This window comes from Choloepus didactylus, chromosome 15, assembly GCF_015220235.1.
Source record: "Choloepus didactylus isolate mChoDid1 chromosome 15, mChoDid1.pri, whole genome shotgun sequence".
Lineage (NCBI taxonomy): Eukaryota > Metazoa > Chordata > Mammalia > Pilosa > Megalonychidae > Choloepus > Choloepus didactylus.
Genome location: NC_051321.1, coordinates 30,779,919 through 30,803,451, shown reverse-complemented (window position 1 = coordinate 30,803,451; position 23,533 = coordinate 30,779,919). Strand labels below are relative to the sequence as shown.

General features: G+C 45.1%; 1 protein-coding gene across 2 annotated transcripts in view; it reads left to right on the top strand.

Annotated features, from left to right (window-relative positions):
* SFXN2 (sideroflexin 2) overlaps positions 1–22,709 on the top strand; it is a 29,852-nt gene extending 7,143 nt beyond the window's left edge. Inside the window, exons 2-12 of one of the 2 annotated variants that reach the window (XM_037804469.1) lie at positions 5,719–5,903; positions 6,116–6,286; positions 7,210–7,308; positions 8,126–8,201; positions 8,534–8,619; positions 9,869–9,929; positions 10,282–10,348; positions 19,636–19,685; positions 20,031–20,080; positions 20,539–20,586; positions 21,471–22,709. In XM_037804469.1, the coding sequence (XP_037660397.1) occupies positions 5,719–5,903; positions 6,116–6,286; positions 7,210–7,308; positions 8,126–8,201; positions 8,534–8,619; positions 9,869–9,929; positions 10,282–10,348; positions 19,636–19,685; positions 20,031–20,080; positions 20,539–20,586; positions 21,471–21,570 (993 nt within the window). In that variant the 3' untranslated portion in view covers positions 21,571–22,709. The remainder of the gene's footprint in view (positions 1–5,718; positions 5,904–6,115; positions 6,287–7,209; positions 7,309–8,125; positions 8,202–8,533; positions 8,620–9,868; positions 9,930–10,281; positions 10,349–19,635; positions 19,686–20,030; positions 20,081–20,538; positions 20,587–21,470) is intronic. The other variant, XM_037804470.1, reaches the window with a different exon arrangement.
* The last annotated feature ends 824 nt before the right edge of the window (positions 22,710–23,533 follow it).

Here is a 23,533-nt window from a genome sequence, read left to right as displayed (position 1 = left end):
CTTTCCTCTGGATTGTTCAAGAAGCGAGAAACCAGGACCACTGATAAAACATGGTATAGGATATTTAATCAGACTTGGCTTCTTTCTTAGGATATTTAATCAGACTTGGCTTCTTTCTCTCCTGCTTTATCAGAGGCTGGACTCTCCTCATTTTTAGTTTCTCTGTTTTCTGCAGGTAAATCTTCTTTAGTTTCTTGGGTGGCCACTTCAGCTTGTTTTCCCTTTGTTTCCCTTTTCCCTTTTTGGGTGCACTTTTTTGACTGAAGGTTTATCCTTTCTCACTGCCTTTTCCGGCTTCATTTCCCTTTTTGCAGGGGCAGGTGTAGCTGACAGCCTTGCCGACCTCTTCTCGGGCTCTTCCTTCCCCAGCCTTTAGGTGGAGCTGACCTTCCTCTTGGGCATCTTGGGGCGGAGCAGATGCGTGCTGCGTGCTGCAGGCCGTGGTGGGCTGAGAGCCTCTGGCTGCCTGAGCTGCTGGGGTCCATGGCAAGGGTGCTGGGAGAGCCAGATCATGACCGTTTTTTAAAAGGGTTTGTCTGGAATGTCCCAGGTCTGATCCTCCTCACTGATGGTTTCTAATGCTTTAATCTCTTCCTTTGCCTGGGCTGTCGCTTCCTCTTTCTTTGTATGTTTTGTAATCTTTTGTGAAACTTGGACATTTTAATATTTTGATGTGTTACTGCTGAAATTTAGACCCTGAGTGTCTGTTCCTTAAGTTTGTGTCCAGCTAGGGTTATGACAGCTTTCCTTGAATGCCAGGAGCTAACAAAAAAAAAAAAAAAAAAAAAGAGGAGGAAGAGTGGGGGAAAGGAGAAAGAGGAGGAAAAAAATAAAACATCTTTCCCAGTCTGGTCCTACTTACAATGGTTTCACAACCTCAGGAATGGATTAAATTTAAGAGCATGTTTTTCTTAACCACTGCAGATCCGTAATTCTCTGAGCTGTAACATTCATTGATCCTAGAAGGAAAATGACATATATCGGTCAATCACCTGTTTGAGTTTCACCTTCCCTCCTTGTTCCAGGCCACTCTGGATACGATGGTGCCGTTTTTAGGGAGGACTAGGTATGGCTCATGTGGGAGGAGGGAGAGTAACTGGAAGAAAAGTTAGAGACCATGTAGGGCTGAGTATAGCCGCGTAGACATTTTGCAACATCCAGAAACAAAGCCTGCTCTTGTGTACCCAAGGCAGGTTCTGACTTTGACTTAAAAGAGGGGACATCCTTGATGCCAAGAGGCCCAAGAGTAAGTTGGAATGTGTTTCAGGCAGGCAGTAAATATTTCTTGAGGGCATATAGGAGATAAGAGCAGTGAACAGTGTGGACCCTGCTCATGAATCTTCCTGTGAATTGGGGTGGGGGTGGGTGGGTAGGCAGACTTTACACAAATAACTGTAAATAACAAGAAAGTGACAATTTAAAAAGTGCTGCAAAGGAGAAGTTCAGAATACTCTGCAGGCATATAACAGAAGGACTTGAGTTTGCCCGAAAGGCATCAGGGAACTGCCCTGAAGAGGTAATGTTTAAACTGGGAAGGTAAAGAATAATCTAGTCTGAAGAGGGTTGGGGTAAGATGTGTGGGGGAAAATGTTCCAGATGGAGAATTTTGTGGGCTTTTTTATACCCCCTGTATGTTTCACATAGGACCGGGACTGGACAGTTTCTATGCTGACTTTTATAAAAAGCCAAAGGCTCTTGCATCATTTAGCAAATGATTACCTCTTCATGATTGAAGTGCTCCCAATATGAAAAGCAGAGGACTTTCCCGTGTTGAGCTGGAGGGTGGGGACAGATGTCAGAGAAGGGCTGTGGCCAGCTGGTGCTAGCCTGGGCTCTGTGAGCCTGACTTGTGGGCCAGGCAGACTTCTTTTAGCTTCAGGTAGAGCCAGGGAAAGGAAATTCCTTCTTTCGTCCCATCCGGGCTCAGTTGGGCCCGAGGGTAGTGCCTGAGGTCTTTGAACCAGCCTGTGGGAAGCTGAGTCAGCCTGTCCTGGGAGGGCGGAGCCCAGGGCTTTGTGGTGGGCGACAGGCAGAAGTCAGGGTGTGGCGGGGACACTTGCAGCCTGGCTTCTTGCTTCTGGGAGACTGCCGCCTCGGTGAGAGGGTCAGGGCAGTCAGGGGTGCTCAGGGCCTCTCCTCTCCTGGCTCCTTCTGTGGAGGAAATGACTTTTCCCCTACATATCAGCTTGCTGAAGTCTGTCTCATCCTAATGGAAATTTAAAAATTGACCACCATGCTTCCTTTACCCCATTTGTTGGCTACTCCCTTCCGGTATCTCTCTGGTTCTTTCTCATCTTTTGGGGCTTTTTTTTTTTTTTTAATAGTGGTAAAATATATATAACCCCAAATTTCCCATTTAAGTCATTTTTTAGGTGTACACATCAGTGGAATTAAAGACACTTCAGTGTTGTGCTACCATCCCTGGGCTTCCTCTTTTCCGTTGGCTCTTAAATGTGGTTTAAGGGTTATCCTCAGCTCTCTATTTTCCCATTTGTGTGCATTCTCACTGGAAAACTTTATCTTAAATGACCTCGATGCTGCTGACTCAATTTTTTACTTCTAGTCCAGATCTCTCTGCTTTCTTTCAGACCTGAATACCTACCTGCTAACTCACTGGACCTCTTATTCACCAAATACTTGAATGCCTTCCCTATGCCAGGCACTGTGCTAGGCCCTGGGGTCACAGTGGTGAGCAAAGTGAGCGCCACCCCTGACTTCAAGGAGCTTATGGCCTAGTGGGGGAAGTAGGCATTGCCCAGGACAAAGCCAGAGTGTACTGACAAACTTGTCACAGCTCTGAGGGGAAAGTAAGGAACCAAGAGGGCTTGTAGCAGGGCACCAACAGGCTGTGGGGAAGTGGTAGAGGGTGCCTCACAGAAGGATTCCCTGAGGAAGGAGGTTTAAGCCAAGATGAACAGGGGCTATTTAATGAAGAGGGAAAGAAATAGCATCTGGACAGGGATTGGCATTTGCAAAGGACCTAAGATACGAAGCAGCCTATTGCACTTGAGGAAGTCAGTCCCATGGCACTTGAAACTCAACATGTGGAAAATTAAACTCATTGTTTGCTGCTTAAGACCTATTTTTCTGTATTCTCTATCTCCACACATTATTGCCCAAGTCAGAAACCCCAAATGCCATTCTAGATATATGTGTCCATTTGGCTTAGTTGCAGGAAACATCCCAGGATTCTCTTCTCTGCTAGGTTTCCAGTTTGAGTGGGCAGAGAGAGGCAGCAGCTATTTTATAATGCACACATCTCTTCCCAGAGTTTCAGTCAAATCTAGGTGCTGCTGTGAAAGGATTTTGTAGATGTAATTAAAGTCCTTAATTAGTTGACTTTTAGTTAATCCAAAGGGAAATTGCCCTGGGTGGACATGATTTAATCAGATGGAGGCCCTTTAAAAGTGGACCTAGACCCTCGCTGGGGTCCAAAGACTCCCAAGCTATAGCTGGGCCTACTTTGCTCTCCTTTCCCCCAGGATCTTCCCTTCATGGCTGCCTGGCCTGTGGACTTCAGGCTTGCAGCCAACCCCACAATTACATAAGCCAGTGAGCTAATTCCTTGTAATAAGTTTATATATATATATATATATATGTAATATACATAAATATATAAAGAATATGTATATATATATCCTACTGGTTCTGTTTCTCTGGTTGAACCCTGACAGATGGGATACTCTTCCTATATCCAATCACTTAGCAAATCTTAAGATTCTTCCGCTTTAAAATGTTCTCATTTTGGTCCCCTCTCTGTTCTCATGCATCTCTTTTCATTTGAGCTCCTGCCTCTTCTTACCTAGGTTACTGGGGTTCCCTTCCAGCTGGTCTCCTTGTATCCTGTGAGCTCCTGCCCCACCCTATTTGTTCTCATGTGATTGACCAGAGTGTTCTTTCTAAACTACAGATCTTGTCTCCTTCCTTCTTAAAAATTCTTTAATGGTTTCCTGAAATTTTCAAGCATAAATGCAAAAGCCTTAGCTTTTTTTAAAAATTTTTATTGTGGCAGCATATTCACAACATGAAATTTCCCATTTTAACCACTTTCACATATACAATTCAGTGATATTAATTACATTCACAATGTTGCACTACCATCACGACCACCAATAACCAGAACTTTTCCATCACCCCAAATAGAAACTCTGAACCCATTAAGCAATAACTCTGCATTTCCCCTTTCCCCACACCTGCCCTGATAACCTGCAATCTACTTTATGTCTATATGCATTTGCATATTCTAATTATTTCATATAAGTGAGATCAAAACAGTATTTGTCCTTTTGTGTCTGGCTTATCTTGCTCAACATGATGTCTTCAAGGTTCATCCATGTTGTAGCATGTATCAGAACTTCAGTCTTTTTTACAGCTGAATAATATTGTTCATCCATTCATCTGTTGATAGACACTAGAGTTGCTTCCATCTTTTGGCTATTGTGAATAATGCTGCTATGAACCTGGGTGTGCCAGTAACTGTCTGAGCCCCTGAAAAGCCTTAGCTTTTCGGATCATGGATTCTAGAGCCCAGTTATAGGCAAGAGCCAGGAAGTGAGTCAGGCTGAATGAAAACTCTGGCTCTGCCACTGGCTAATGTTTGTGTGACTTGGTAAAGTTACTTAACTTATCTGTGCTTTACTTTTCTCATCCATAAAATGGGATTAAATGGAAGTATCTACCTCATTGGGTTGTTGCGAAGATGAATTGAAAAATCTGTGTCCACTAAGCAGAGTGTTTAACTTATAGTAGCAGCTCAGCAAATGTTAGCTGTTAACTGTCAACATCAGCTGCCCATATGCACTGTGTGGTTGCAGTGCTGGCTCTTTATGCCCGGGGTGCTTCTGCTCCATCCAGCTCATTTTTACACATTCTCTTCTGCATTTATTTCGTGTCCTCACATAATGTGTTCAGAATCCTTAATCCATTTTAGATGAGATGACACCTAATTTATCATTCAAATTGGAGCACTTTGAGAGTGAAAGGGAGTGGTATTCATAATAACCCAGGACAACAGTCCCGGGCAACCTGGGAGATGTGGTCCCCCCAGTTTTAGATACCTCTTCTCTGTTTTGGCTGCTCCCAGTGTGCGTCAACAGCCCTGTTTCCATTCTGCTGTCCTTGGCAGTTACTTGTCTGTTTCCCAACTCCTCCTCACTCCTTGAGAGAAGGCGCCGCGCCATGGCCTGGGACCTTCCACAGAGTGGGCACATACGACACACACACCCTTCCTTGCCGAAACGATGAAAGTGATCATGCCATGTTCATTCCCACCTTTATCTGTGGTTGTTTCTGCCTGTAATGTGATCCCATGCCTTTTCCCTCCTTCAGCTCAATCTATTCCAGCTTGCAGGGTTTAGCTCATGTTCCACCTCTTCCAGGAAGCCCCATTGCTTACTGCTTCCACTCATCCCTGCTTCCACTCATTTCGCCCTGTACTTATGGTTGCAGCTTTTGTTCCCCAGTCAGGCTCCAAGCTGTGCTGTCCCTTTTTCCAGTCCCCCCCACAGTGTGATCCAGCCCAGGACTGTCCACCAGCCGGCACTTAGGCAACTTATGCTGGTGCCGATTGCTCAGTCTGGTGGCCATTCGCTGGGGCCCTCCAAGTCAGATGATGACCAGGTACCGCTGAAAGCTGGCAGAGACTGTGAGAGGTACCCAGGGCCTCCGGGGAAGGCTTTGAATTTGGGGGCAATCTTCATTCTTCCTCTTTTCCTTAAGTCCACAGTTTTGTGTGTGAGCAAGATGAAGGCCGACCTGTCTGGGTTTAACATCGACTCTCCCCTTTGGGACCAGTGCACTTTCCTGGGGCGGGTGAAGCACTTCTTCAATATCACGGACCCCCGCACTGTCCTGGTCCCAGAGCAGGAGCTGGACTGGGCCAAGGCAATGGTGGAGAAGAGCAGGTGAGTGGGTAGGGGAAGGGGATTGAGGCACTGGGACGACACTGCTGGGGTTCCCCAAGGAGGAGCTGGAGACCGGAGGTGAGAGACAGACAGAGACCCCAGGAATGTGGGAGGGATGAGAGCAGGAGACTAAGGAGCCGAGAGGCATTGGCAGGGCTGGGCGGGAGCTCTGCCTGTAGTCTGGCTCTCTTTTCCTTGCTCCTGGGTGGCAGGATGGGGATCCTGCCTCCGGGCACTCAGGTGGAGCAGCTGCTGTATGCCAAGAAGCTGTATGACTCAGCCTTCCACCCTGACACCGGGGAGAAGATGAACGTCATTGGGCGGATGTCCTTCCAGGTCCCTGGGGGCATGATCATCACCGGCTTCATGCTCCAGTTCTACAGGTGGGATGTGGGAGCAGGGCAGCAGGCGGTGTTGCTGCCTGGGTCTGGTGGAGGGAGCCATCTGACAATAATAGTTATAGCCATCTTTGCTGATCACTTGCCAGCTACCAGGCACTGTGCTGAACTTGCATGTATCAACTCATTTAATCCCCTCAACAACCCTGCAAATGGGTACTATTATCCCCATGTTATAGATGAATTGGGGCTCTAGAGAGGTTAAGTAACTTGTTCAAGTGCACAGAGCTAGGAAGTATTGATGCCTGGATTTTGTCCCAGGCAGTCTTCTCTAGAACTCTCAACTGATAAACTATTCTCATTCCCTCTTTAAAAAGTACCTATTCAGCATTAATTTAATGTATTTTTAGAATGTAATATCAAAAAAATAAGAAGACCCTTTCTCTCGGTTCAGTTGGGGAGAGAATAAACTTTATCTGTACCTGCTGGATGTATCACTCTTCCCCCTTCTTCCCCAACCCTGTGCATTGTTTACTCAGCCAGCCTTTACTAAGCCAGGCCTTGTGCCAGGTGTTAGGAAAATAAAGACTTAGTCCCTCCCCTCAAGGAGCACCCAATTTTGTGGAGGGGACCAAGAAGTAAACAATTACAGTACACTTAGTAAGGGGTAGGCTGGAGGAAGAATATGGGGTTGTGGGAGCAGGGAGCCTGGAATGACTAACTCTGTCTCACGAGGGGCAGGGGAAGGGTTGGGAAGGTTCCCTAGAGGAAGTGACCTCTCAACAGAGCAGGATTTTGCCAAATATGAAGGGGAAGGGAATTCCAGCAGAGGGGCCAGCTTGTACGAAGCCCAGGTGCATACCGCAGCAGGGAACAGTTTGGGGCACTGCAGGTGATATGGGTTGGCTGGTGCACACCAAGACCCCCCATCCATCCTACTCTTCCCCTCTGGCCTCCCTTGCTGGTAGGACAATGCCGGCGGTGATCTTCTGGCAGTGGGTGAACCAGTCCTTCAATGCCTTAGTCAACTATACCAACAGGAATGCGGCTTCCCCAACATCAGTCAGGTAGGGGACCTGAACTCCAGGCCCTCCATACTCTGCGTGTGGGTCTGGAGCAGGCACTGTCCTCTTGCTGCCCCAGGAGCAGCCCTTCTAAATGGGTTCTCAGCTGCCAGTCCTCCCCAGGTGAGGCCAGCACTGGGCAGGTGACCAAATCTCCCCTTTCCAGGGTTTGGAAGTATTTTCTCAGGCTGACTCGGAGAGTATCTTCTCCTAGATCAGTTCAAAATTTGCTCATGTGTTCATTCATTCACTCATTCGTTCTACAAATATGAACTTCTTGAGTATGTGTTATGTGCCAGGCATGGCTCTAGGTGCTGGGCACACACTTGAGTATCAGGAGTGGTCTGTGCTCTTAGGTAATTTAAGGTCTAAAAAGAAAACAAGCATAATAACTTCAGATTGTGATTGGTGCCATAAAAGAAAAAAACAGGGTGACAAGATAGAGAACAGCTGAGGGGGTGGGTGGTCTATGTAGAAGGGCTAGTCATGGAAGTCCTTTCCATAGAGATGGCATCTCAGCTGAATTCTGAAGGATAAGGATTTAGCCACGCCAGAGTCCAGGGAAGAATCCCCCAGGTTGGGAGCAGCAAAGTGCAAAGATTCTGAGGCAGGAAAGAGCTTTGTGTGTTTAAAGTACTGAAAGAAGGCCAAGGGGGCTGGAGCATCGAGAAGGGGAGAGGGTCACACAAGGAGGCTGGGGACGGAGGCCATGAAGTTTTCAGGCCTGCAGCCTCATTTCCAGACTTTCTCACTCAAGCCCCAGGGTCTTGCCCTCAGCCAGCAGGGCTCCCACCTCTCAAGCATCTCTCTCCTTCACTAGGCAGATGGCCCTTTCCTACTTCACAGCCACAACCACTGCAGTGGCCACTGCTGCGGGCATGAACATGTTGACCAAGGTATGGTCTGGGGCGCCATGGGAATGGGTGGCCACTAGGAGGCAGCAAAGTCCAGGGGAAAATACCCTTCCCCAGGTTCCGTCTCCTGAGTGAGTTGGGTACGGTCAGAGGCTAGCCAAGAGGTAGGAAATACAGCAGGGCTGTCCCAAGTTGGTCCTTCTCAGGCTCTGAGGGAGTTTGGGGTTCTTAGAGTGGGTGTCTGGTTGTGTGGTAGTTGCAAGGTCTAATTTTCTTTTTTCCTTGTTTTATAAACCTTTGTAAAAAGTCACCCTAACCCCCTCAATCCCATCTCCCAGCGAGCTTGAACTCCTGTTGTTCCCTTCCTCCAACAGAGAGCCCCACCCCTGGTGGGCCGCTGGGTGCCCTTTGCCGCGGTGGCTGCAGCAAACTGTGTCAACATCCCAATGATGCGGCAGCAGTGAGTACAGAGACAGATCCCTTTTCTTCCCACTAACCTTGAATTTACAGGGAAAGGCAAGGAACCAGAACAGAGGGTGGTTTCTTGGGTGTACGAGGGCTGCTGAAGGGTCCCCGAGGATTGGCTGCTCCTATGGTAACAGCCCCAGGGTGGCAGGTGACTTGGGTTTAGTCTGTGCATTGAGTGTTATGGGAGTCACTTCCTGGAGGGTTGGGATGGGAGAGGTAGGGTGGACCTGTGGCATTTTGTACCAGACCGTGTGCTTTCAACTGGAACTGTGTATTTAAATTGTGAATCCCACCTACTTCGCAAAGCCCCGGGGCTGGCTTTCATACTGAAAGGCAGCAGAGCAAGGTGTCTAAAGACAGAACCAGACCAAGAAGCTTTGAAAGAAGCCAGAGGAGTAGATAGATGTTTTCCAGGCACCTGGCTTTAAGCTTTTTGGCAGGCAAGGTAAAAGGAGAAACTTGTTGTGTCTCACAGTTTTTGTTTCTTGATTAGAGAAAGCATAGACGTTCCTCTGTTGGGAGGATTTAATGAGTCAGTAGCTCAAAATAGTGCCTGGAACATAACAAATGCTTCATAAGTACTCGCTGTCACTGCAGCCATTGTCATTATTGCCATCATCATACCTGCAAGCCCCATTTTCCTGAGACGACTAGCAAATGGAAATTTATCACAGTAGCCCAGTAGAAAGAACAAACTAGAATAGCCATATGCACACATTGCTTCTCTTTTTTTCTCATCCAGTCACTTTTTCTCAACAAACAAATGTGTCCCAACCACTGACTGGTCTTGGGTAGAGTGCTGTCAAGGACTAGCCTGAGAATAATAGCTATAACAGCTATTTATAGAGTGGCACTCTGTGTCAAGTGCTGGATCACACAGTTTGCAAACACTGTTTCAATTTAGTCCTCTCCAAGTCCTATGAAGTAGGTGCCATGCTTATCCCCATTTTGCAGATGAGGAAAACCAAGACTTTAGAGGGATTAAGTAGTTTGCCCAAGGCTACACACACTCTGCAGTTTTAGGACTCAGCCTAGGCTCCCCTCTTAGCCACTGCCCTAGTCACATCTGAGTGGTCACTTCTGCTGTTTGGAGTATAGAAGGAAGGTCAAGGGCCATGCTGCATGAGGTGGCTTTCTAGAGCTTACGTGCCCTGGTTGTGGTCCCCTGTGTCTGTGTGTCACACAGCTGGCAGTCTTCCAGCACCCCTTTTCCAAGTTTATCAACTGCTGTCTCTGTTTAGGGAACTCATCCAGGGCATCTGCGTGGAGGACAGGAACCACAATGCGATTGGTCATTCCCGGGTGAGCAGAGGCCTCCCTTTGGGGTAGGAGGAGGGAATTCCCTCTCAAATCCTGTTGCTTCCTTAGTGGTCAGAGCAGGCCTGGGTTCCACATAGGATTGAGAATCCTTCTCCCTGACTCCATCCTCATTCCCCATCAATTTTCCCTCATTTCTGTGTTCAGAACAGGCATCTCATGCCTTTTCTCCATCACTTCTGGTCCTGAAGCCATAAAAGTCTGGCTGGGTGGGAGAAGGTCAGTTGAAGTCATTCAGCCCCTGGCAGGTCCATCTCTTCCCCTTCCCTTGGCCAGGACCCTCACCCAGCCCTCTGGATAAGATCGTTCCTGACAGTGTGCTCTCTTCTGCCCTCAGAGAGCTGCGGCCATAGGCATCACCCAGGTGGTTATTTCCCGGATCACCATGGCTGCACCTGGCATGAGTAAGAGTGGAAGCCCTTTCATCCTGGGGGCCCTAGAGAATATGATGGGGCCTTAGCCACACTCACCTGTCTGGTGGGAGGTCAGACTCCAGCCTATACAGTCATGCTTCTCAGACTGGTTTGCTTGAGTCCTAAAAGCCATAGGAGAACCACACCGTAGTTCCTGGAACATGAATGAATCAGCGATTTGGGGGAGAAAGTTATTTTCTTTCAACAAAGACTCATTAAGTACCTGCTATGTGCTGGTCCCGGTGCTGGGTGCTAGGAAGACAGTGGTAGAGAAAATGAATTCCCTAAATTCCCTGGTGGAGCTTCCATAGGGTAAATCACATAGTAGGATACAAAAATTGTTTGAATGAGCCTTCAAAGATAATTTGAGTTTTGAGAAGGACTCTTTGGGTCTAGAGATACTTGTGCTCTGCTCTTACAGTTGCGCGGTGGAGAACTTTGGGAAATGCTGCTCTGCTGGGCCTTGGGGGAGAGGGGCTGGGGGTGGCCAGGCCTATACAGGCTTCCATTCTCCCAAATGACAGTTAATTCCTGGAGCTCCTGGGGAAGGAGAGGGAAGCACTTTGTCCCTAGTCTGACTTGAGAAAGGGGCTCGGGGAGAGTTTTTTTTTTTTTAATTCTGTTTTATTGAGATATATTTACATACCATACCATCATCGATGGTGTACAATCAGCTGTTCACAGTACCATCATATAGTTGTGCATTCATCACCCCCGTTCAATTTTTGAACATTTTCCTTACACCAGAAAGAATAAACAAAAGAATAAAAAAATGAAAGTAAAAAAGAACACCCAAATCATCCTCCCCATCTCACCCTATTTTTCATTTAGTTTTTGTCCCCATTTTTCTACTCATCAGTCCATACACTGGATAAAGGGAGTGTGAGCCACAAGGTTTTCACCATCACATCATCACCATGTAAGCTACACAGTTACACAGTTGTCTTCAAGAATCACGGCTACTGGATTGCAGTTTGATAGTTTCGGGTATTTACTTCTAGCTATTCCAATACACTAAAACCTAAAGGGATAGCTCTATAGTGCATCAGACTGCCTTCCAGAGTGACCTCTCAACTCTGTTTGAAATCTCTCAACAACTGAGACTTTATTTTTTTTTTTTTTTTTTTTTTTTTTTTTTTAATCATCATTTTATTGAGATATATTCACATACCACGCAGTCATACAAAACAAATTGTACTTTCGATTGTTTACAGTACCATTACATAGTTGTACATTCATCACCTAAATCAATCCCTGACACCTTCATTAGCACACACACAAAAATAACAAGAATAATAATTAGAGTGAAAAAGAGCAATTGAAGTAAAAAAGAACACTAGGTACCTTTGTCTGTTTGTTTGCTTCCCCTACTTTTCTACACATCGATCCATAAACTAGACAAAGTGGAGTTTGGTCCTTATGGCATTCCCAATCCCACTGTCACCCCTCATAAGCTACATTTTTATACAACTGTCTTCGAGATTCATGGGTTCTGGGTTGTAGTTTAATAGTTTCAGGCATCCACCACCAGCTACCCCAATTCTTTAGAACCTAAAAAAGGTTGTCTAAAGTGTGCGTAAGAGTGCCCACCAGAGTGATCTCTCGGCTCGTTTTGGAATCTCTCTGCCACTGAAGCTTATTTCATTTCCTTTCACATCCCCCTTTTGGTCAAGAAGATGTTCTCCATCCCACGATGCCGGGTCTACATTCCTCCCCGGGAGTCATATTCCACGTTGCCAGGGAGATTCACTTCCCTGGGTGTCTGATCCCACGTAGGGGGGAGGGCAGTGATTTCACCTTTCAAGTTGGCTTAGCCAGAGAGAGAGGGCCACATCTGAGCAACAAAGAGGCATTCAGGAGGAGACTCTTAGGCACAAATACAGGGAGGCCTAGCCTCTCCTTTGCAGCAACCGTCTTCCCAAGGGTGAAACTTATGGTAGAGGGCTCAACCCATCAAACCACCAGTCCCCTATGTCTGTGGTCATGTTAGCAACCATGGAGGTGGGGTAGGCGAATACCCCTGCATTCTCCACAGGCTCCTCAAGGGGGCACTACATCGTTTTTTTTTTTTTTTTTTTTTTTTTTTTTCCTTGTTTGTCTTTTTTCTTTTTTTTTTTTTTAACTTTCCCTTCTTTTTTCAAATCAACTGTATGAAAAAAAAAGTTAAAAAGAAAACAAACATACAATAAAAGAACATTTCAAAGAGACCATAGCAAGGGAGTAAGAAAAAGACAACTAACCTAAGATAACTGCTTAACTTCCAACATGTTCCTACTTTACCCCAAGAAAGTTACATACTATAGCAACATTTCAGTGAACTTGTTCCTACTACATCCATCAGAAATTAACAGACCATAGTCATTTCTGGGCATCCCCAGAACGTTAAATAGCTTATCTGTTCTTCTTGGATTATTGTTCCCCCTTCCTTAATTGCTCTCTACTGCTAGATCCCCTACATTCTACATTATAAACCATTTGTTTTACATTTTTCAAAGTTCACATTAGTGGTAGCATATAATATTTCTCTTTTTGTGCCTGGCTTATTTCGCTCAGCATTATGTCTTCAAGGTTCATCCATGTTGTCATATGTTTCACCAGATCGTTTCTTCTTACTGCCGCGTAGTATTCCATCGTGTGTATATACCACATTTTATTTATCCACTCATCTGTTGATGGACATTTGGGTTGTTTCCATCTCTTGGCAATTGTGAATAATGCTGCTATGAACATTGGCGTGCAGATATCTGTTCGTGTCACTGCTTTCCGATCTTCCGGGTATATCCCGAGAAGTGCAATCGCTGGATCGAATGGTAGCTCTATCTCTAGTTTTCTAAGGAACTGCCAGACTGACTTCCAGAGTGGCTGAACCATTATACAGTCCCACCAACAATGAATAAGAGTTCCAATTTCTCCACATCCCCTCCAGCATTTGTAGTTTCCTGTTTGTTTAATGGCAGCCATTCTAACCGGTGTTAGATGGTATCTCATTGTGGTCTTAATTTGCATCTCTCTAATAGCTAGTGAAGCTGAACATTTTTTCATGTGTTTCTTGGCCATTTGTATTTCCTCTTCAGAGAACTGTCTTTTCATATCTTTTGCCCATTTTATAATTGGGCTGTCTGTACTATTGTCATTGAGTTGTAGGATTTCTTTGTATATGCAAGATATCAGTCTTTTGTCAGATACATGGTTTCCAAAAATTTTTTCCCATTGAGTTGGCTGCCTCTTTACCTTTTTGAGAAATTCCTTTGAGGTGCAGAAACTTCTAAGCTTGAGGAGTTCCCATTTATCTATTTTCTCTTTTGTTGCTTGTGCTTTGGGTGTAAAGTCTAGGAAGTGGCCTCCTAATACAAGGTCTTGAAGATGTTTTCCTACATTATCTTCTAGGAGTTTAATGGTACTTTCTTTTATATTGAGATCTTTGGTCCATTTTGAGTTAATTTTTGTGTAGGGGGTGAGGTAGGGGTCCTCTTTCATTCTTTTGGATATGGATATCCAACTCTCCCAGCCCCATTTGTTGAAAAGACCATTATGGCTCAGTTCGGTGACTTTGGGGGCCTTATCAAAGATCAGTCGGCCATAGATCTGAGGGTCTATCTCTGAATTCTCAATTCGATTCCATTGATCTATATGTCTATCTTTGTGCCAGTACCATGCTGTTTTGGCAACTGTGGCTTTATAATAAGCTTCAAAGTCAGGGAGTGTAAGTCCTCCCACTTCGTTTTTCTTTTTTAAAGTGTCTTTAGCAATTCGAGGCATCTTCCCTTTCCAAATAAATTTGATAACTAGCTTTTCCAAGTCTGCAAAGTAGGTTGTTGGAATTTTGATTGGGATTGCATTGAATCTGTAGATGAGTTTGGGTAGAATTGACATCTTAATGACATTTAGCCTTCCTATCCATGAACATGGAATATTTTTCCATCTTTTAAGGTCCCCTTCTATTTCTTTTAGTAGAGTTATGTAGTTTTCTTTGTATAGGTCTTTTACATCTTTGGTTAAGTTTATTCCTAGGTACTTGATTTTTTTAGTTGCTATTGAAAATGGTATCTTTTTCTTGAGTGTCTCTTCAGTTTGTTCATTTCTAGCATATAGAAACATTACTGACTTATGTGCATTAATCTTGTATCCCGCTACTTTGCTAAATTTGTTTATTAGCTCTAGTAGGTGTATCGTTGATTTCTCAGGGTTTTCTAGATATAAGATCATATCATCTGCAAACAATGACAGTTTTACTTCTTCTTTTCCAATTTGGATGCCTTTTATTTCTTTGTCTTGCCGGATTGCCCTGGCTAGCACTTCCAGCACAATGTTGAATAACAGTGGTGACAGTGGGCATCCTTGTCTTGTTCCTGATCTTAGAGGGAAGGCTTTCAGTCTCTCACCATTGAGTACTATGCTGGCTGTGGGTTTTTCATATATGCTCTTTATCATGTTGAGGAAGTTTCCTTCAATTCCTACCTTTTGAAGTGTTTTTATCAAAAACGGATGTTGGATTTTGTCAAATGCTTTTTCAGCATCTATTGAGATGATCAATTGATTTTTCCCTTTCGAGTTTTTAATGTGTTGTAATACATTGATTGTTTTTCTTATGTTGAACCATCCTTGCATGCCTGGAATGAACCCCACTTGGTCATGGTGTATGATTTTTTTAATGTGTCTTTGGATTCGATTTGCAAGTATTTTGTTGAGGATTTTTGCATCTATATTCATTAGGGAGATTGGCCGGTAGTTTTCCTTTTTTGTAGCATCTTTGCCTGGTTTTGGTATTAGATTGATGTTAGCTTCATAAAATGAATTAGGTAATGTTCCATTTTTTTCAATGTTTTGAAAGAGTTTGAGTAAGATTGGTGTCAGTTCTTTCTGGAAAGTTTGGTAGAATTCCCCTGTGAAGCCATCTGGCCCTGGGCATTTATTTGTGGGAAGATTTTTGATGACTGATTGGATCTCTTTGCTTGTGATGGGTTGGTTGAGGTCTTCTATTTCTTCTCTGGTCAGTCTAGGTTGTTCATATGTTTCCAGGAAATTGTCCATTTCTTCTACATTATCCAGTTTGTTGCCATACAGTTGTTCATAATATCCTCTTATAATTTTTTTAATTTCTTCAGGATCTGCAGTTATGTCACCTTTTTCATTCATTATTTTGTTTATATGGGTCTTCTCTCTTTTTGATTTTGTCAGTCTAGCTAGGGGCTTGTCAATCTTGTTGATCTTCTCAAAGAACCAACTTTTGGTGATATTTATCCTTTCTATTGTTTTTTTGTTCTCTATGTCATTTATTTCTGCTTTAATCCTTGTTATTTCTTTTCTTGTACTTGGTTTAGGATTGGTTTGCTGTTCATTTTCTAGCTTCTTCAGTTGATCCATTAGTTCTTTGATTTTGGCTCTTTCTTCCTTTTTAATATATGCGTTTAGTGCTATAAATTTCCCCCTTAGCACTGCTTTTGCTGCATCCCATAGGTTTTGGTATGTTGTGTTCTCATTTTCATTCGTTTCTATATATTTAGCAATTTCTCTTGCTATTTCTTCTTTAACCCACTGATTGTTTAGGAGTGTGTTGTTTAACCTCCAGGTATTTGTGAATTTTCTAAGTCTCTGATGGTTATTGACTTCTAATTGTATTCCATTGTGGTCAGAGAATGTGCTTTGAATAATTTCAATCTTTTTAAATTTATTGAGGCTTGTTTTATGTCCCAGCATATGATCTATTCTGGAGAAAGTTCCGTGAGCACTAGAAAAGTATGTGTATCCTGTTGATTTGGGATGTAATGTCCTGTAGATGTCTGTTAAATCTAATTCATTTATCAGATTGTTTAGGTTTTCAATTTCCTTATTGGTCTTCTGTCTGGTTGATCTATCTATAGGAGAGAGTGATGTGTTGAAGTCTCCCACAATTATTGTGGAAACATCAATTGCTTCCTTTAGTTTTGCCAAAGTTTCTCTCATGTATTTTGTGGCACCTTGATTGGGTGCATAGACATTTACGATTGTTATTTCTTCTTGCTGAATTGCCCCTTTTATTAGTATGTAGTGGCCTTCTTTGTCTCTCAAAACATCCCTGCATTTGAAGTCTATTTTATCTGAGATTAATATTGCTACACCTGCTTTCTTTTGGCTGTAGCTTGCATGAAATATTTTTTTCCATCCTTTCACTTTCAGTTTCTTTGTGTCCCTGTGTCTAAGATGAGTCTCTTGTATGCAACATATTGATGGTTCATTTTTTTTGATCCATTCTGCGAATCTATATCTTTTAATTGGGGAGTTTAATCCATTTACATTCAACGTTAAAACCGTGAAGGCATTTCTTGAATCGGCCATCTTATCCTTTGGATTATGTTTGCCATATTTTTCCCTCTCTCTATTAATATCCTTTGTACCCATACCGAATCTCTTTAGTACTGAACCTTTCTCCAAGTCTCTCTGTCCTGTCTTTGTTTGTCTGTCTGTAGGGCTCCCTTTAGTATCTCCAGTAGGGCAGGTCTCTTGTTAGCAAATTCTCTCAGCATTTCTTTGTCTGTGAAAAATTTAAGCTCTCCCTCAAATTTGAAGGAGAGCTTTGCTGGATAAAGTATTCTTGGCTGGAAATTCCTCTCACTCAGAATTTTAAATATATCGTGCCACTGCCTTCTTGCCTCCATGGTGGCTGCTGAGTAGTCACTACTTAGTCTTATGCTGTTTCCTTTGTATGTGGTGAATTGCTTTTCTCTTGCTGCTTTCAGAACTTGCTCCTTCTCTTCTGTGTTTGACAGTGTGATCAGTATATGTCTCGGAGTGGGTTTTTTTGGATTTATTCTATTTGGAGTTCGCTGAGCATTTATGATTTGTGTATTTATGTTGTTTAGAAGATTTGGGAAGTTTTCCCCAACAATTTCTTTGAATACTCTTCCTAGACCTTTACCCTTTTCTTCCCCTTCTGGGACACCAATGAGTCTTATATTCGGACGTTTCATATTATCTATCATATCCCTGAGGTCCATTTCGAGTTTTTCAATTTTTTTCCCCATTCTTTCTTTTATGTTTTCATGTTCCATTCTGTCATCTTCCAGGTCACTGATTCGTTGTTCAACTTCCTCTAGTCTTGTACTATGAGTGTCCAGAATCTTTTTAATTTGGTCAACAGTTTCTTTAATTTCCATAAGATCATCCATTTTTTTATTTAGTCTTGCAATGTCTTCTTTATGCTCTTCTAGGGTCTTCTTGATTTCCTTCATATCCCGTACTAGGGTCTCATTGTTCATCTTTAGGTCTTTGAGTAGCTGCTCTAGGTGTGTCTCTTCTGGTCTTTTGATTTGGGTGCTTGGGCTTGGGTTATCCATATCGTCTGGTTTTTTCATATGCTTTATAATTTTCTGTTGTTTTTGGCCTCGTGGCATTTGCTGACCTTGATAGGGTTCTTTTAGGGTTTGTAGACCAGTTGAAGTCCTTATCTCTAATTTATCAGATCTACAGCTTCGTGGAGTACACTTTCTCTAAGTAACCAGCAGGTGGCGTCCACGAGCCACCTGTTCTCCACAAGCCAGATCTCCCCTGCTTAGCCTTTTTGGTGAGTGGGGGAGTGAGTCTTGTGGGGCCCAATTGGTGTCCCAAGCTTGCGTGTGTAGTTGGTGTTGCCTGCCCTGTATGTGGGGCGTGTTTCTGGGCAGTCGGGTAGGGGGGGTGGCCCTAACAATCAAATCTCCCTGATGATCCTAGAGTTTTAAAGCTACTGCAATAGTCTAATCCTTCAGTTCAGTCCTGCCACAGTTTGTCTCTGCCACTGACCCACAAGTCTTTGGTATTGGCGTATGGCTCCTGAGACTTGCAAGTGGGCCCCTCTTCCAGGCTGTGCACCCCGGGTCCTCTGTTGAGGGATGACTGTGCTATGTCGCAGGTGAGTGCCGTCCCCCCAGGGCAGTTCTGGGCTGCTGGGCTGTGTTGGGAGGCTCCCAGTCTGCTCAAATGATGGCTGAATGGGGCTCTGTTAATTCACACTGCTCCCCCTTCCCAGCTCTGGGACATTCAGCTGAGGTTGCAGGGAAGGCTAATGTCCACGCCCAGTTTTGTGGTGTGTGCCTGTTATTTGAAGCACTTCCGTCACACTGGGTTGTCTGGGGCAGCTCTGGGCTATGGGGCTGGCGATGGGCAGGAGTGTTTCCTGTCCACCAGGATGGTGGCTGTGAGCGGACACCCCCCTTTTCTTGGGAAGTTGTGTTGTTTAGTGAATTTTCTCAGCCACTGGATTATTGCCTTTTGTCTCAGAGCTCTCTTAGTTCTGCTCTTGACTTGACGTGCCCAAATTTCAATTCTTTGAAGCTTTCTGTATTGAGCTTCTTAGAGTAATTGTTTTAGAAAAAGCAAAAAGGATTTAAAAAAAAAAAAAAAAAAAAAAAAACGGCCCTCCTCAGAGATCTAATGGGTTATTGAAATGCTAATAGAAAAAGCAACCAGGGCCATTAAGGAAAAGTGCCCAGGGCAGAGAGATCAGCCTTGCTTCGGGATTTGCATATGCGCCTCAAGGCCTGATCTCCGCCCTTCCCCTTTCTGTGTTCACCAGAACTCCAAAAATCCTCTGCTTTTATTTTGGAGTTTTTCGTGTTGTTTTTTTTCTATGCCTGTCTCCTCTCTGCTGGGCTGGCTGCTCTCAGAGTCTCTGGTGTCTGGCCTCAGTCTATCTATGGTTGGAGTTTGAATCAGTAGAATGAGTTTCCGGTAAGAGCAGCCACTGCAATTCTCCCTTCTCCTTCCTGGAGCTGACAGCCCCTCCTCCCCCGGGACTGAGCCTGGCAGGGAGGGGCGCGGGTCCCCTGGCCGCAAAAACTTACAGATTTCGCTGATCTCAGCAGTTCCACGTTTTCATGAGTGTTGTATGAAGTATGCCCAAAGACAGATTGCTCTGTGGTGTCCAGTCCACGCAGTTCCTGGCTTTTTACCTACTTTCCTGGAGGAGTAACTAAAACATACAGCTCACCAGTCTGCCATCTTGCCCCGCCTCCTATTTTGTTTCATTTTGCTTCCCCCTTTTGGTCAAGAAGATTTTCTCAATCCCATGGTGCTGGGTCCATGTTCATCCCCGGTGTCATATCCTGCATTGCCAGGGAGGTTTACACCCCTGGGAGTCAGGTCTCTCATAGCGGGGAGGGCAGTGAGTTCACCTGCTGAGTTGGCTTGGCTAGAGAGAAAGGGCCACATCTGAGCAACAAAGAGGTACTCAGGAGGAGACTTAGGCACAACCACTAGTAGGCTTAGCCTCTCTTGGGGAGAGTCTTACAGTTCTCCCCTTCAGCTTGTCCTGTCTCTTCCAGTCTTGATGCCAATCCTTATGGAAAGACTGGAGAAGCTACGCTTCATGAAGGTGAGTGGCATTTTCTTCTGTCATTTTTCCAGCCCAGAGTCCCCCAAACACACCTGTGCCTGGGGGCTCCTGACCCTCCCACCCTTCTCTCTAGCTACCACCCCTTCATCATACCCAAGTAGAGCCCATACCAGTCTCCCCTGGCCTCCTGTTTTAGACTTCATAGCGGATGTCCTGACCTTGTCCACAGAAGCAAGGCAAGCAGGAGGAGAGCTCCACTTCTGCCCCTTCAGGGCAGGACTTCGTCACCTGCGGGCTCTTCCAGCCGATGGTGGCAGGGTATGCACAGGGGCCACCTTAAGGTTATAAGAGTCCCTGGTGAGTCTCTCTCTTGTTTTTATGCAGAAAGTCCAGGTCCTGCATGCCCCCTTGCAGGTCATGCTCTGTGGGTGCTTGTGAGTATCTTCTTTTCATGGTTTGGGTTCTGTAGTAGCAAGGGAACCTGAGATCTGCTTTCTGCGTAGCCTGTGGCTGAGCCCAGAATCCCTGTGGTCCATCTGCAGAGCTCTCACTCCATCTTTTTTGAGGGCACCATGCTGGGCTAGGTTCTGTACACTCGTCAGCATGGAAAGTGGAGTGCTGGGTGCCCTTCCGTTCTGGGGTCTCCCTCCTGACCTTAAGTTGGGAGCAGAGAACAGATAAGAATGATGAGACACAGCTGTGGCTGTGAACAGTCCCAACCTCACAAGGGGAGGAAATACCACAAGGGTTGGAGGGAGAGTTGCTATGGGACCAGCTGGGAAGGCAAGCCAGGTGAATGGGCATCTCCCATTCCCTTTGGGGAGCTCAGGGTTGGGGGTGTGGGCCTGTGGAAGGATGACCCCCTAACACTTTGGTTTCTCCTTTCTTACAGCCTCATCTTCATGGTGCCAGTGGCATGTGGGCTCTTCCCACAGAAATGGTATCAGCTGTCCATTCCTCCCTTAGGTTTATTGAACGCTGTGCCCCTACTCTCCCCGACCTGCCTGCTGTCCTGAAGGAGGGAAGGAGGGGGTAGGAAGGCCAGCATTTGCACAGGGATGGTGTCCATCAGCCTAAACTCAGGGCCTTTTAATCCTGGGTGAATGGCAAGCTAAAACAGATCTTCAAGGGGCAGGAAAAGCCAAGTGGAGGGATGAGGTTGCTCCTCCCAGTGTAGCAATGGGCTGTCTTGAGAGAAGGGGGGGGGGACAAGAACAGGGTCTTTCCTGATGGCTCAGTTATTAGGTAGATTTCCTCTGGCTAGGTCTAGATTTTAAAATTGAACAAGGGGATGGGTACTTATTCTGGCTCATGTTTGCCAGAAGGTCAACTACTTGCACCTCTCCAGTTTCCTTGTGTGTCCTGGATGGGGGTTGGGGGGGGAGGGGGGAATGATGGAAAAGGGAAGGGAAGCATTAGACTGTGGTGGGTGGGGTGGGGGTGGAGGGAGCTGGAGGCTACAACATAGGAGGCCAGTTGTAGCTTGAATATATACCCAGAAGATGCCAGTCTCCCCATCATCAGTTCTCTTAGTTTGGTAGTTGTGTGGTAGACATCTCCTGTGAACCAAGCACCATGTTTGTGATCTTGTAGAGAGCATAGAAGTTTAAACTGAGAACTTTTAGCACAAGAGAGAGAATGAAGCCACACCTGAGTATAGGTAAAAGCAACATATCCTGGGGATCCAGAAGCCATTAATAATTCTGGCTGGAAAAATCAAGAAGGACTTTTGAAGAGTGGAATTTGAGTTGGACTTCATCTCAGGGAAATTTATTCCTCGTTTCAGGTGGTGTGCTCATAACCAACCCCCTTCTGTCTTTTCAGTGAATTGCCAGTTTCCTATCTGGAACCAGAGCTCCGAGACACCATCAAGACCAAGTATGGAGATCTTGTGCCTTATGTCTATTTCAACAAGGGTCTCTAAATGCCCTCCCCAGCAAGGACCAGTCTGTATCTACACTCACCAGCTCTTAGCCACTGTGCACATCTGTGCTCTCATTCCTCTTTGTCAACAATGCCTCAAGGCCAGGGTGGACTTAGGGTGGGAGGGAGGATGCCTCATGCCTCCAGCCCAGGCACCTGGCTTATTGGACACCAGGAGATAAAAGTGAACGAGGGAGACAAAGACCAAAATCTTCTGTCTGCATTCCATCCCTTACCCCATCCCTTGGAGACCAGGAGCTGAGGCCCTCTCAGGGAAAAGTTGCTGGTGCCTGGGGGAAGACACTTAAGCTAACTATTTGGAGAAATTAGGAACCTTTGGGATTCTGGGTGCCAGCCAGGATTGGGGAAAAGTCCCTGAGATGCAGAGAAACTCCTGCTCCTCTTTCCCCTTCCTCCTCATTCTCTTCCAAGCAGTGGAAACTTTTACCCATGCAACTCTCTTCTCACTTGGGAAGAGAAGGGGGAGAGGAGTCTGTGCCTCCTTGAGACTCTTCTCTTCCCTTCCCCATGCTCCTCCCCATTGCCACCTGGTCTGAAAGCTTCTTTGGGGGTGCTGCTATACTTGAGTTTATCTGCCCCCTAGTAGTAGTGCTAAAAAAGGACACTGCCAGGCAACAGAGTGGGAAGGTGCTTCAAGCCCTATCTGTTGACACTGGTTTTGTTCACTTGCCCTAAAACCATGTCTGGATATGTTCTTCGGGATCTTCTTTAAGGTAGTGGAAGTACTCTTCCCCTGGTGCCTCTCTTTTAAAAGATAAATCCACTAACTGTAAATGAAAAAGATGTTTGCAGGCATTAACCACATGGTATCATGGGGTATAATTTCCTGGCTGCCTCCCTTCCTCAGCCCATTGGGTTAGAAACCAAATCAAGATGTGTGTACTGAATAGGTTTCTTCTGGACAGCAAGAGGAAATCAACCAGGAGCAAAGAGCCTTATAGACACAAAGCAAAGCACGACCACTTTCCCTCCCCAACTTGGCTGCCCCCTGTGATTTCCTTGGGGGATTGTTGTGACTTACCTGGGGTCCATATGTGTTTGCATTTTTGTCTGGTGGAATTTGCTTACTCTGTTCAAAGAATATCACTGTGAATTGAATAAATTTTTTTTTAAAGAGTACAGTCAAACTGTCTGCAAACCAAGTTAATAAAGCCTCCTGCCCCTTTGAATGAAAAGCAAGACCTGGTCTTACTTTGGCAATAGGGAACCTGTCATTTCCTTAATTAAAGAGGGAAAAACTCCACCTGTCTTTGCTGGAATCTCCAGAGTCCTTCCAGAATGGGAGCTCTATTGCTTGAGAACGGGTTGGCAAGCCATGGCTCAATGGGCCAAATCCGACATGCTCTTATACAAGAGGGCTAAGAGTGGTTTTCACATTTTTAAAGGGTTATAAATAGAAAACAAAACCAAAGAAGAATATGTGACAGAGATCCTAGATATGTGGCATGCAAATCAAAATATTTATCTGGTCCTTTCCCCTGCCCTAGAGCAGTGATTCTTAAGAACATGTATCAGAATCACTGAGACGACTTGTTAAAGCAGCTTGTGGGACCCATGCCCAGTTTCTAGTTCTGTGAGTCTAGAGTGGGGCCTGAGAATCTGCATTTCTAATAATTTCCTGGTCATGCTGATTTTGTTGGTTTGGGGACCACACTTTGAGTACAACTTGCTCTAGAGGGAATGGGCCTCCCTGCTAAGCCAAGGCACTGTCTGCATTTTAAACATTTTCCTATAATTTTTTTAAATTGAGATATACTTCTGTGCCAGTTTGAATGTATTATGTCCCCCCAAACGCCATTCTTTGATGTCATCTTGTGTGGGCAGACGTTATCAGTGTTGATTAGATTGTAATTCTTTGAGTGTTTCTTTGGAATGCGCCCCACCCAGCTGTGGGTGATGACTCTGATTAGATAATTTCCATGGAGGTGTAGCTCCGCCCATTC